The sequence below is a fragment of the Onychomys torridus genome, chromosome 7 (genome assembly GCF_903995425.1).
Source record: "Onychomys torridus chromosome 7, mOncTor1.1, whole genome shotgun sequence".
NCBI lineage: Eukaryota > Metazoa > Chordata > Mammalia > Rodentia > Cricetidae > Onychomys > Onychomys torridus.
In genome coordinates, this window is record NC_050449.1 from 16884586 (window position 1) to 16898987 (window position 14402).

The 14402-nt window shown below is 51.5% G+C and overlaps 1 protein-coding gene across 2 annotated transcripts; it reads right to left on the reverse strand.

The window, feature by feature from the left end:
* Positions 1–3178: 3178 nt before the first annotated feature.
* On the reverse strand, positions 3179–13083 carry Rab3d (RAB3D, member RAS oncogene family). 2 transcript variants are annotated; one of them, XM_036194037.1, is made up of 5 exons: positions 12892–13083; positions 10638–10900; positions 9806–9924; positions 9592–9716; positions 3179–4873 (listed from the first exon to the last, which is right to left on the reverse strand). In XM_036194037.1, exons 2-5 carry the CDS (start codon positions 10863–10865, stop codon positions 4686–4688), a joined length of 660 nt encoding a protein of 219 aa, XP_036049930.1. In that variant the 5' UTR covers positions 10866–10900; positions 12892–13083; the 3' UTR covers positions 3179–4685. The 2 variants fall into 2 exon arrangements, with proteins under 2 accessions (XP_036049930.1, XP_036049931.1); XM_036194038.1 differs by having other exon boundaries at positions 10638–10921.
* Between the last annotated feature and the right edge of the window lie 1319 nt (positions 13084–14402).

Genomic DNA, 14402 nt, shown 5'->3' on the forward strand with positions numbered 1-14402 from the left:
TAAGGGTTAGAGGTGTTGGGGTTCCGGCCACTCCTCCAGCTATATGACTGCACATGCGCAGTTCAGTAGCCAAGAGAGGGGGTCTATGTGATCCATGCACTGTGGATTGCACATTGCACAATTGCGTGATCTGCACATGCGTGGCATAGCTCCGTAAGTCCACAAGTGCATGTGCAGGGGAATCCTTAAAAAGCCAGCCACGGACCCCTCCCCGCTCTTCTGCTCTCTCCTCCTCCTCCCTCTCTCTCCTGCACGTGTCTCTTCCCAGGACTGGCCACACTCTCTTCTGTGCCCCGCTTCCCCCTAATAAAGCTCTGATAATGGGTTTTGTCATGCCTCATGACCTTTCTCACACAGTAACAGCGCCACCTCTGAAAACCAACAAGAAGCATTTTTGTTTCTTTGGATCTCTTAGGCACAGTAATTAAAACTTAAAATGTAAGGTTGGCTCTCACAGCAGACCCTTTGGAACCCAAGTTATGGATGGTTGTAGTCATTATGTGGGTGCTAGGAAATGAACTTGGGACTTCTGCAAAAGTAACAAGTGCTCTTAACTGATGCACCTTCTCTCGTCCTGCACTTGTGGCTCTTGCAGGGGACCTGGGTCCGATTCCCAGCACCCACATGTCAGCTTAAAAGCATCCGTAACTCCAGTTCCAGGGTGTCTGATGACCTCTTCTGACCTCTAAGGGCCCAACATGCAAGTAGTACACAATCATGCATGTAAGCCCAACAGCCATAAACAAACTAAAACAAATCTTTAAAAGGGACGTTTTATACATTTATCTTTAGGGGTGGTTGGGCAAAAGTGCCACAACACACCTGTGGCAGTCAGAGTCTAAAGTCAACTTGACACAAGCTAGAATCATCTGAAAGGAGAGGACCTCAATTGAGAAACCATCTCCGTAAGATCCAGCTGTAAGGCATTTTCTCATTAGTGATTGATGGGGAAGGGCCCAGCCCATCGTGGGTGATTCCATCCCTGGGCTGGTGAACCTAGCTTCTATAAGAAAGGAGGCTGAGCAAGCCGTGGGAGGCCAGCCAGTCAGCCGCACCCTCCATGGCCTCTGCATCGGCTCCTGCCTCCAGGTTCCTGTCCTGTTTGAGTTCCTGTCCTGACTTCCTGCAAGGATGGATGACCGTGTGGAAGTGTGAGCCAAGTAAAGCCTTTCCTCAACTTGCTTTCTGCTCATGGTGTTTCGTTTCAGCAACAGAAGCTCTAAGACGAGAGGACAACTTGGAGGAACCTGACTCCCACCATGCGGGTTCCAGGAGTCAAACTTGGGTCACCAGACTTGGCGGCAAGTACCCACTGAGCCATCTGGCTAGCCCACAAAGTAGAACCTTCTAGAGCCAAGGTAGTGGCTGTGGTCTGGCTAGAAATAGGCCCAGGCCTGATGAGGGCTCTCTGTGCCATAAACAACCATTGACTTTGCAGTGAACGTAAGCAATACATGCACGTAGCATCATAATGGCTTCCTTCATCTTATCACACTGAAAAAAGTACACGTTTTCCCAGACTGGACATCAGATCTGGGGGATATGAACAGCCAGACCAGAGCTGACTCAGTATTGTTCCAGAATTGCTATAGGGGAGCCAGGAGCAGAATCATCACTTCGAAACAGCCAAGGTCCAGTGGTAGAGCACTTGCCTAGCATGCAGCTGGGCTGTAAGCCCAGTACTGTGTCCAACGGTATGGTGGTACAGCCTATAACTGCACCATGCAAGAGGCAGGAAAGTCAGCTGGCCGAAGTGGCACATGCTTCTAATCCCAGCACTAGGGAGGCAGAGGCAGGTGGATCTCTGGGAGTTCGAGGCCAGGTGGGGCTACAGAATGAGACCCCCCAAAATAGGAAAACCCAAAACCCAAACCTAAAAATCTCAGACCATCAAACCATGGCAGCCATGACTGCTTCTCCATGGACGCCTTGCCAGTGGCGGAGAAGGGGCCCGAGGCGGGCTGTTCTCCGCCACCTGCAGTGCGAAGCACCCAGGTCTTCAGCATAGTTTTGTCTATAACTCAACAGGCCCCTGTCCTCCTTAGCCATCTGCACAGAGGGCGCCTCTTTTCACTAGTGACCCCATCACCCTTCCTTGGTAAAAACCTATTGGAAGAATAAAAAAGTTCAAATCTTCCTTAACTGGCTGAAGGAAACAGTTTTCACATTATTCAGTTCAATTTTTTTTACATTGACTATGTGAGTGTGCACACTCTTGTGTGTAAAGGTCAGAGATGACTTGAAGGGATTGATTCTCTCCTCCTACCTCGTGGATCCCAGGATCTAACTCAGGTCATCAGGCTTGGTGGCAAGTGACCTCACCAGAAGAGCCATCCCACCAGCCTGATGCCCGGCTGTGTGAAAACCACTAGGCAGCTTCCTCTGCGGCTACTTGAAGTAGAACCGAGGGAGCCTCTTACGTCACCAGGAAGCGGAGACCAAGTCTAAGATCCCGACAAAGGTGATCCTGTAACAGGAAATTTCAGAGGCAGCCATAGCTAAGGGCAGACTGGCCCACCACCACGCTGGGCAGGAGCTTAGGAAGACTCTTTGACAGGGTCAAAGGTCTTTTTCTTTTCTGAGACAGTTTCACACAGCTCCAGGCTGGCCTCAAACCGTGTAGATGGAGGTCCAAGGTGACCCTGATCCTCCTGCTTCTACTAAGACATCCCTGGACCACGTGCCTAGCTTGTGTGGGGCTGGGCCTTCAGCCTGGGGCCGTGTGACACGTTAGGCAAACACTAGCAACTGAGCCCCAGTTCCAGGCACCACTGAATTATTGTGTGTGTGTTCTTTTTTTTTTTTTTTTTTTTTGAGACACAGTCTATCTCTCTCTTTGATTTTTCCAGGTAGAGTTTCTCTTTGTAGCCTTGGCTGTCCTGGAACTTACTTTCTAGACCAGGCTGGCCTTGAAATCAGAGATCGCCTGCTTCTGCCTCCTGAGTACTGGGATTAAAAGTGTGCACCACCCACACACTGCAGGTTGTTGAATCTTAAAAAGTTAATTTTAAGCTGGGTGGTGGTGGCTCACACCTTTAATCCCAGTACTCGGGAGGCAGAGCCAGGTGGATCTCTGTGAGTTCGAGGCCAGCCTGGTCTACAGAGTGAGATCCAGGACAGACACCAAAGCTACACAGAGAAACCATGTCTCAAAAAACAAAACAACAACAACAAAAAGTTAATTTTAGCTGTTTTGACTATTTAATGATAAAGCAACATAAAAAAAAAATTGACTCTCCCCTCCAAGTGTTCAGATGCCCTCACTTTGATAAAATGATTTATCCACGCCCTTTCATGCAATTTATACAAAGACAGCTTCATCCAGATGCTCTACAGACAGCCGCTGGCAGGGCTGGGTGTACACTGGAGCCTGAACCAGGCTGTAAGACACTGAGCTCAGACAGGCTGCAGAAGCCATTCTAGTTGTGGGACTGAAGGAGCAGACTCCACCCCGATATAAAGTCAGGGATGTGCAACACAGACCATCTCAGCTTTGCGAGCATCACCTGAATCACGAGATGTCAGTGAGTAGAAAGGACCTCCTAGCTAGAGAGAACTGGGGACCCTAGGGGTTAAGTCCCAAGCTTTGTAGAGACATGAGTCACAATCCACAGCCCATCCCCAGTTCACTGGGGGCTTGCTGCTCTCATGAGGTACAAAAATCACTGAGTGCCCACTGATGCCTTCTCCCTGACCTTTCCCGCTACTCCAAAGTGTCCCTGGGCCACTGACGATGGAGATGACATGGGGTCCACACAAGAGTCCTCAAGTGGAGAACCCAACTCCTGCCATCAGAAACTGCCCTCAAGTGTACACCCTCTGTGGGCTGGTTTCTCCACTTCCTTCTCTACACAGGATGTAGATGTGTAAGGCTCTTGCTTAACCCACCACCAGGCAGATGGGGACCTGGCATGAAGCCTTGGTCCCCTGGCTCTGAGGTGACAGAGAGCTGGAGTGCTAAAGGAGGCTAATCCTCGGCCCCCACGTGATAGGGCCTGGATTGTTCCAACGTTGAGTTCTGGATGAAAGATGGAGTGGCTTAACCCACATTGAGTGATGTGGACTCAGGAAGCTTGGAAGGCACTTGGTCCCTGATGTTATGGTGGCTCTGATTCTGTCCCTGGTATAACCAGAAAACAGGCTTTCGTGTAGATGCCAGGGAAGCAAGGGTGGAAACTGCAGACCTGCCCGTATCTTTGGCTAGCAGTCAGTTCACGAGCAGGTTCAAGGCCAAGCTGGTGGACCTGAGCTAGACAGGCTGCCAGGGCTAAATTGGACAGCAACCCACACCAGGTGACATCTTCAGCCAGCAACTGGACAGTAGAGCATACACCTGGGAAGGGGTCCTAAGGCAGAAAACATGGGGTGTCCCTCCATCACTCTCGGAAGGCGATGCTGCCTAAAGCCATCCCTATTGCAATGCCCTGGGGAGCAGTAGGCACCTTTGTGGGCGTCCCATACCCTCAGACAATGCTGAGCGGAGCCTGGGGGTGTGGGCTTGAACCAGGACTGTCTGAGTACATCAACATGGACAGAAAGGGAGATGGAGTTGTGCAAGAAGAGGGGAAGAGTGGACAGGAGGGAAGAGGTGCCCTGAGCTTAGAGACGGCCCCTGTGGCTCACACCTCGGCTGCAGTCCTTGAAGAGGCAGGAGGGGACAGGTGTGGGGAGGTCAAGGGCCACCCTTAACAGCCGCAGCTGCTAGGCTGGGGGTGTGGAGTATCCCCAAGGGTTGGGGCTTTGCCGTTGCTGCCTGGGCTTGAGCTTGGTTCCAGGGACTCACTCATCTTCTCACAGATGATGTCCACTAGGCGCTCAAACACCTGCTTCACATTGATATTCTCCTTGGCGCTGGCCTCAAAGAACTCAAAACCTGGATGGACAGAAGGTGGGGACAGTTGTGACAGTCATGTGAGGCCCAAGGGGCTACACTTGGAAAGTGGGATTGCTTAAACCTGTATTCTGAGCTCATCCCTGCCCGACCTGCTGTGTGTGCATATGCGTGTGTGCGTGCGCATGTGCGTGAGTGCGCATGTGTGTTTGGGTGTATTGTTCCTCAGCTGCCATCACCACTTTCTGAGTCAGGGGCTTTCAATGACTTACAACTCACCAAGCAGGCTTGGCTGGCTAGCCCGTAAGTCCCTTGGGATGACAAATGTACACCTCCATGCCTGACTGAAGGTCCTTCCCAGCCTCATGCACCCCTTTTGAAGTCCTGAGACAAATTTCACTATGTAGCTGGAGAGATGGCTGAGAGGTTAAGAGCACTGGCTGCTCTTCCCGAGGTCCTGAGTTCAGTTCCCAGCAACCACATGGTGGCTCACAACCATCTGTAATGAGATCTGGCGCCCTCTTCTGGTGGGCAGGCATAACACTGTATACATAAATAAATAAATGCATCAAAAAAAAAAATTCTCATTAGCCAGTTGTGGTGGCACATGCCAGTAGGATTTGCTGAAGGAGGCGGAGGATGGAGGATCATGAGTTTGAAGCCAGCCAATAAAAAAAAAAAAAAATTCACTATGTAGCAATGTTGAAATAGTTCATAGAGCCTCTAACTCAGCAATCCTCCTGCCTCAGCAGTCAGACTGCAGTGATCACAGGCTGCACCACTATGCCTAACTAAGTCTTCAGGATGGCTCAGTGGTAAAGGTACTGGCTGCCAAGTCTGATGAGTTCAATTCCCAGAACATACAAGGCAAAGGACAAACTTCCACAGGTGTGTGTGAGCGTGCATGTGTGTGTGCCACACACAGACACTAATTGTTTAATGGTGCTCTAGATGAGTTGGCCATTAAGAGCACTGGTTGTTCCTCCAGAGGACTTGGGTTCAACTCCCAGAACCCAGTAGCTCACAACTATCCATGACTCCAGTGCCAAGGGGTCTGACGCCTCTTCTGACCTCTGCAGGTACTTCAGCACATGATGCACTAACAAACACGCAGGCAAAGCACCCATGCACATTTTAAAAAGAGAAGCCGGGCAGTGGAGCAGTGGGGGCGCACACCTTTAATCCCAGCACTCAGAGGCAGAGGCAGGCGGATCTCTGTGAGTTTGAGGCCAGCCTGGTCTACAGAGTGAGTTCCATGGAAGTCAGAGCTACACAAAGAAACCCTGTCTCTAAACCTGCTACCCTCTAAAAGAAAATAAAAATAAAACAGAGTAATGAGGGCTACGGAGATGGCCCCGACAGAAAAGTGCTTGCCTTGCCAGAATGAGGACCCGGGCTCAGATTCCCAGCACTCATTTTTTTAAGCCCTATGTGGTAGAACATGCTTGTAATCCCAGTGCCGGGGAGGTGGTGGCACTGGGGCTTGCTGGCCAGCTAGCCTAGCCCACTTGTGGAGTTCCAGACTAGTGAGAGACCCTGTCCCAGAGAAAGGGTGGATGTTCCCTAAGAATGACACCTGATGTCCTCTGGCCTCCATGTACACATACAAATGTCATCAAATTAGGGCATAGTGCACACCCATAACCTTCTCTGGCACCAGAGAAGCCAGGCAGGAAGGCCATTGATTTCAGAGCTACACAGTTAGACCCTCTATCAAAAGAAATTTTAAAAAATGTAATGTGTAGCATGCATAAGGCCCTGGGTTTGAGCCCCAGCACTGTTTTAAAGAGAAGGAGAGAATCAGTGAGGCAGCTCAGCCTCCGGAGAACTTGCCATGCAAAGCTGACTAGCCTGAGCTCAGTCCCTGCAAGACACAGTGGGATGCAAAAACCTACTCCTCACAACTGTCCTCTGACCTCCACACGTACACTGTGGCACACACAGAAATAATTTTTCAAGGGACATAACAAATAAGTTTGTTTGTTTGTCTCTGTGTAGCTCTGGCTGTCCTGGAACTTGCTCTGGAGACCAGGATGGCCTTGAACTCACAGAGATCCTCCTGTCTCTGCCTCCCAAGTGCTGGCACATTAAACAGCACTTTAAAACAGTGCTGGAGCTCAATTACCACCACCTGGCAAGTAATTCTTTTTAGTGTGAGGGTTTTTGTTTTGGTGTGTGTGTGTGCATGTATGTCTGTATGGTAGCTAGGCATCATGGCACACACTTGTAATCCTAGGACCCAGAAGGCAGAAGAAGTGCAGAAAGCTCAAAGCCAGTCTGGGCTGCAGAGTGAAGCCATCTCTCAGCCCCCAACTCAGAAAGGACACAATGGGAAGCTGGAGCCTGGGGAGAAGACGATGCTTAGCATGAGGAGACCCATCTGATTTCTAAAATTAAGTGTAATCCTGACTAGGTAAGTGTACAATTTCCACTTCATACTCCTCTCTGCTACTAAATGGACCAGCCCAAGGAAGGCATGATTCTTCCCCTATTTTTCAGTGCAGGGTTGGAAACCAGGGCAAGACAGGTGCTCTACCACTGAGCCATGCCCTCAGCCCCTCACTGGGGGATTCTGGGTAGGGGCTCTACCACAGAGCTATGTCCTCAGCCCCTCACTGGAGGATTCTGGGTAGGGGCTCTGCCACTGAGCTATGTCCTCAGCCCCTCACTGGAGGATTCTGGGTAGGGGCTCTGCCACTGAGCTATATCCTCAGCGCCTCACTGGGGTTTTCTAGGCAGGGGCTCTACTGCTAAGCTATAGTTCAATCCCTGAGTACATGCATAGAAGCCACATGCTGAGTAACTCAACGGTTAATATGGTGGACTGCATGAATTCAGCTCTTTGGAGCCTGGTGAAATCCATGCTGCTCTACTATCTTCTTGGGCAAATCTGGTGTTTTATATCAATGTGTCAACTCCCCCTCGCATCTGAATTCTTTATATGTCTTTTGTTTGTTTGGACTCTTCTCTTTTTTTTATTGTTTTGTGCTTTGGGTTTTTTGTTTTGTTTGAGACAGACTCTCTCTACGTAGCTTTGCTAGATCTAGAACTTGCTATGCAGCCCAGGCCAGCCTTGAACCTCTGCCTTCTAAGTGTTTTTTCTTTAGTTCTAACAGGGTCTCATGGAGCCTAGTGGCTTGGAACTCACTATATAGCTGAGGCTGACTTTGAACTTCTGATTCTCCTGCCTCTGCCTCCTGAGTGCTGGGATGAGAGGTGTCTGCCACAATATGTTGATGTATGTGGTACTGAGGACAGAATCCAAGGGCCTCATGCATTCTAGGTGAGCACTCTACCAACTGAGCTACAACCCTAGAACAGTTGGGGACTTTTTTATTAATTTATTTTAATTTTACATTTTATTTTATGCATATATACATGTACCTGGTGGGGTGTGAGTGTATGTATATATACATATATGTGTATGTATACATACATATATATGTGCCATGTAAGTGCTGGGAGTCAAACCTGGGTTCTTTGCAAGAACAGAAAGTACTCTTAACTGTGGAGCCATCTATCTCTCCAGCCCTTGCTTATTTATTTAAGATGGTGTCTTATTATATATCCCAGGCTGACCTTCACCTCAGGCAATTCTGTTGCTCCTGTGTCCTGGGATTTAGGTGTGATCCACTGCACTGTATCTTTACAGGCAAATATGGGTTACAGAACCTTCCCCCAGAATGAAAACTCAATTCCTACAACAAATCAGAACTCAGAATGAAAAGGGAAGCCTGCAGTTCCAGCAACTTGGAAGGTTAAGTTCATTAGTTCAAGCTCAGCCCGTGCTACATAGAGTGAGATTTTCCAAAGAACACTAAAAAATGTAAAACCTAGGTTGGTGGTGTTGCTCGGTGGTAGGTGCCTACTTAATGTGAAGACAGCCCTGGGTTCAGCTCCCAGCACCAAAAGACAAAGAGCAAGCAAAAACGTTGAGAGTCACCTCACTCAGGCTTCAGAACACATAAACAAATAGGCAGTAGATGCCGGATGTGTTAGCACACACCTCTCTCTCGGCATTTGGGAGGCAGAGACAGATGGATCTGTGTGAGCTTGAGGCTGTCCTGGTCTACTGAGTTCCATAGCTGAGTCCCATGCCGGCCAGGATTACACAGTAAAACCCTGTCTCAAAGCAACAACAAAATCTAGGTGGTGGGCTATGGTATGTTAATACCTGATATGGAAGTTTTTTAAGAAGAGTGAAGAGCGGACACCAGGGTCAGTCAACTGGGTTCCCAGGACAGGGAGTGTATTCCCTGAGATGGGAGAACATGGCATATATATGGGTATGTTTATGGGTTATCTCGGAGTAAGTGTGTGGTATATGTGTGCATCTGTGGACAGCTGTATGAGTGTCTCCTGGAGGCAGAGGAGGACACCAGGGGTCCTGCTTTCTCAAGCCCACCTTATTCTCTTGAGACAGTGTCTCTCACTGAAACTATAGCTAGCCGGGAAGCCAGCTAGCCCCGGTGATCCTGGTCTCAGCCCCACACAGTGCTGGGGTTATAGGCATGAAGGGGTGTGTGCATGTGCACATGTGTGGCCATGCCTGACCTTTTGTGCAGCTGTGGTGATTCGAACTCAGAGCCTCAAGTTCGCACAATAAACATTCTTACCCACTTACCCACCAAGCCCCAACACACGGGTATTTTCCTTTTCTCCACGAGATCCTCAACTAACCACTGTGGAACTGGGACTCAAGGTGACAGCCAGGGTTTGGAGCGAGGAGATGTGACCTGCGGCTCGGGGTGGGCACTAACCAAGGTCATCAGCGAGCCTCCGGCCATCCTCAGCGGGCACGACACGTTCGTCCTCCAGATCACACTTGTTTCCCACGAGGATGACCTGGGCATTGTCCCAGGAGTAGGTCTTGATCTGTGTCGCCCTGTGGAGTTGTGGACATTGAGAGGGAGGTTGAAGGTGGGGGAGGGGAGAATAAAGGCCTATGGCATGCAGTGGTTGGCCAGCACTCACCAGTCCTGCACTGCGGTGAAGGACTCCTGGTTGGAGATGTCATACAAGAGCAGGAAGCCCATGGCTCCACGGTAGTAGGCCGTGGTGATGGTCCGGTAGCGCTCCTGGCCTGCTGTGTCCTAGGCAAACAGCGGTCAGTCAGCTGGGGGCCACCTGCTCCCTACCTGACTCTGCAAGGCCCTGCAAGGGACACAGGTCTGCCTTTGTCCAATCTGGTGGGAGAAGAGTATTGATGCCCTCACGGCCCAGTCTGATGAGAGACGCATGACTCTGCCCTCACAGCCCTCACTGCCCATCCTCCTGTGAGACATTACAGGGATGTATCACCAGGCCCACTGGTCGCATCTTGAGAGCTCTGTGAACTGACTCAGCTCTGCTCTGGATGGGTCCGGCGTGCAGGGCCGTCTCCCATTGATGAGCTTCCCTAACCTTGTTTCCAAGAACCAATGTAATAGTCACAAAGAAGAGCCATCTGGGCCTCAGGTACCATCTTGATCTGCCACCAGGTCTCCTTATTACCATGATGGTACCAACAGCTGGACTGGGGACAGGGTATAGCTCTGAACCTGGCAGCCTCTGTGGGAGTCCCCAGGATGGTCCCCAACTTCTTCCTCACTAGTCACTGGTGCTTCCAACAGGTACCTTCTGTCCACCTTGTTCCTCCACAGGCCACCCAGAGCAGGGCACGTTCCCACACCCTGATGGATTTACCTCAGCCATAAAAGACACCTCCCTGCCCTAAGCTACTCTCTGTCTCCTGGGAACTCTCCTCAGGGTCAGATTCTCTATTGGCTGCCCCTCCCCCAGTTCCCCACACGGCTCCTCAACCCACCCAAATCTGCAGCTTGATCCTCTTATCATGCCGATAGACTGTCTTGACCTTGAAGTCGATGCCCACTGTGCTCACGAAGGCCGGGGTGAAGGAATCATCGGCGTAGCGGAACAGGAAGGAGGTCTTGCCCACACTGCTATTCCCGATCAAGAGCAGTTTGAACATGTAGTCAAAGTTCTGGTCGGCTGCATCCCTCGGGCTGGCAGGGGACTCACTAGCGGATGCCATTGTGGTGGGATCTGCTTGGGGGGAGGCCTGAAATCCTGATGGGAAAGAGCAGAATCCTGCAAGAGGGCAGGTACCAACCACTGAGCCTGGGAGTCTATTAGTTCTCCCAACGTGCGGCTCCAGGATCCAACTCAGGTCATCAGGCTGGGCAGCAAGTGTCTTCACCTGTAGAGCCCTAGTTTATTCCTGTCTTTCTTCCAGGAGACAAGGTCTCACTGGAGCCTAGCCTGGCCTGGAACTCCCAGCCCTCCTGCCTCTGCAGCCGAGTGTATGTGGGGTGACAGGCGTGTACCCCCACCTTGGGGCTGGAGTTCTAGGCACTCCTGAGCTGCCTGACCTATGCTTTGGGTCCTCTGAAGGAGCAATACCTGCTTCTCAACAGCTGGGCCACCTCTCCAGTCCTCTTTCTTTTCTTCTTTTTAAAAAATCCTTTTAGAAAAAGTCTCATGTAGCTCAGGCTGGCCTCAAACTCCCCATGTGGTGGGTAATGACATCAAACTTCTGACCCCTGCCTCTGGAACTGGGATGACAGGTGTAATGCCCTTCCTAATGACCCTTGTTATTACTCAACAAACCTCTGCCCAGTCCTTCTCTGCACCAGGCCCTGGCCTCTGAATAGACACAGCCGTGCACAAAACAGAAAAACACTCACCTTTTATGGAAGATGCAGTGGGAAGGCTATGGTTGCTGTTTAATCTTTATAGAAAGGTAAAACTGAGGGCTGGGGATGTGACTTAGTCGGGACAGTGCTCACCTGAGGTTTCAGCCCAGCACCCAGTAAACCAGGCGTGATGTGCACACCTGTGATTCCACCACTAGGGAGGTAGAGACAGGAGGGTCTGCAGTTCAAGGTCATCCTGCACTACACTGGGCGTTTGGTACCAGACTGCGCTACATGAGAACCTGTCTCAAAAAAAAAAAAAAAAAAAAGCCAAAATGGAGCCTTTATGGTGGACGGTTCTGGTCGCCTGTCCTGAGGTGCAGAAGCCAGGTAACAGTAAAAACTCAGGGCCGGTGGTGTTGGTGGTGAGGAAGTTGCACGGGCTGCAGATTGGACTTTGCCCAGTGTAAGCAGCTGGTATGGCCAGGTGTGAGTTGGAGGGGGGTGACTGCCAACTAGACAGAGCCCCCCTCCATCAGGGCCTGGATGTTGACTTAGCCGGTGCCTGCCACTGCGCTGCCTGTTCGGTCTAAGTCCGCTTTAACCCTTCCCTGTCCCCCAAGGAAAGGGGAATTTCTATAAATACAGCATAGTTTAAAGCCCCAGTTAGGCTTCCAAGTGGGTACCTGCCATTTTATTTGTCAAAGGGGCCCGGGCTTGGCTCCCTCTTGGCCAAAGCTGACTCACCCCAGCCATGGTCCACAGAGACAGGAATGAAAGTCATCAAATCCAAGGGAATTACCCTAGTCACTCAATGATCACAAAACCCACCACCACCCCCCAGAGCCTGCTCTTTACATCTGCCCACACTCCAGCATGCTGTTAAATCCGAATTTAGGGTGTTCCTCCAATCTCTCCGGGCTTCAGTTTCCCCAGCTGTCTAGAGTCGCTCTCCGAAGCCCAAGCAAAAGTATTTCTCAACGGTGTTTTCTGTTTCTCTGCCCGGTGCATTTCCAAAGAGAACGCAGCCAACCCCACCCACCCTGTGTTCCGGGAGAACGGGTTTGAGGAGGGACCGCAAAGCGTCCGCCTGGCAGGGCCTTCAGGCTTGCCCCCGCCCCAGCGCGGCTCCTCTTCCGGGCCGACTCGGGGTCCCCGGTCCTCAAGGCTGGCATCCCAGCTGTCACTTGACTGCGTGCACCAGCAGGTGCCTCCCCCATCACCATATGGCGCCCTCGCTCGCCCCCGGCTGGGCTTCTCGCCCACCTCGCCGCCGCCCGCGGAGCCAGCGGGGCGCGGGGAACCTGGAAGAGCCAGCAGCACCGCCTGGGGCGCGTGCCCCGGCCTCGGGCGGACCCCAGCCCAACCTGTCACAGCGCACGCGCGAACCCGCGGGCGGGCTGGCGCACTCGCTGGGGGACTCACCTCGGGTCACGCCTCGCGCACCCGGATCCGCCCACGAAGTCGCTGCAGCCCGCACACGGCCGCGACCCCCGCCCCGCAGCCACGGCCGCCAGCACTGACACCCGGATCCCGCGCCGGCTCCGCCCAGGTGGAGGGGCGAGGCCGCCGAGAAGTAGGAGCGGTGCGTGGGTGGGGCTAGGGGGCGGGGCTGCCGTGAGAGTTGGCGTCTGGGTGGGCGTGGTCTTGAGGGCGGGGGATCCGCGAGAGGAGGAGCCAGGAGACAGGCGTGGCCTGCCCGGGACCGGGACCCTGCAAGGGTCCTAGCGGAGTGGGCGAAGCCTCGCAGGCCGAGGCCGGGGGTGAGGGCTGGAAGTGAGGCACCTGACAGCAGTCGGAATTTGGAGCCCAGAGGAGAGGGAAAGGACATTAAGCCCCACCATAGCCTGTCCTAGAAGCATACATCTCCTTTTTTTCCCTAACTACAAGTAGAAAATGTCTTCTATAAACCCGTGGTCAAGAGGAAAACCTCAGCAGCTGAGCTCTAGTCCCACCTCCACTTTCTAGGACTGGGACTCGGGACATATTTAACCTCTCCGAACCTCAATTTTCCCATCTGTCAAGTGTGTAGCCATGTTTTTGTTTTTAATTTTTTAATGTTGGAGGCTGGAGAGATGGCCCAACGGTTAAAAGCACTTGCTCTTGCAGAGGATCTGGGTTTGGTTCCCAGCACCCACATGGTGACTCAACCATCCGTAACTCCAGTTCCAGGGGATCTGACCTCCACCCTTCTTACTTTATCAAGCAGCAAGAACCAACGTGGACAGAAATACATATAGGCAAAATACTCATGTAAAATAAAACACTACAATCTAAAAAATGTTACTTTATTTATTTTTTCAGACAAGGTCTCATTTAGTCCAGGCTTGCCTGGAACTCATTATGTAGCCAAGAATAAATAAATAAACTGATGCTCTTGCCTCCACTCAGGTCTGGGACTGCAGGTGTGCAAAACCTTGCCTAGTTTAGGTGGGGCTGAGAATGAGCCGAGCCTTCTTGTACACTGAGGAAGAACTCTCCACCCCCACCCCATTTTCTTTTCAATGCTGGGGACGAAGACCAGGGCTTCATGAATGTTAGGCAAACTCCCTGTCCCACATGGCCCTAAAGGGTGCTGGGTTACTCTGTTGAATGTTCTTAAGGGCTCCTGGAGTTAAAACATGTTTTAGAAATAAGGAAATTAGGGCTGGAGAGATGGCTCAGAGGTTAAGAGCACTGACTGTTCTTCCAGAGGTCCTGAGTTCAATTCCCAGCAACCACATGGTGGCTCACAACTATCTGTAATGAGAGCTGGTGCATAAATCTTTGCTGGGCGGTGGTGCCGCATGCCTTTAATCTCAGCACTCGGGAGACAGAGGCAGGCGAATCTCTGTGAGTTCGAGGCCAGCCTGGGCTCCCGAGTGAGTTCCAGGAAAGGAGCAAAGCTACACAGAGAAACCCTATCTTGAAAAAAAAACAAAAACAAACAAACAAAA

What these genes read in the sequence shown, in the direction of transcription:
- Rab3d (XM_036194037.1), bottom strand. Translation starts at nt 10,865, where the DNA reads ATGGCATCCGCTAGTGAGTCCCCTGCCAGCCCGAGGGATGCAGCCGAC. An exon ending in GGATCAAGCTGCAGATTTGG is followed by an intron (nt 9,925 to 10,637) that starts GTGGGTTGAGGA and finishes CTGTTTGCCTAG; the next exon opens with GACACAGCAGGCCAGGAGCG. An exon ending in TTCACCGCAGTGCAGGACTG is followed by an intron (nt 9,717 to 9,805) that starts GTGAGTGCTGGC and finishes ACAACTCCACAG; the next exon opens with GGCGACACAGATCAAGACCT.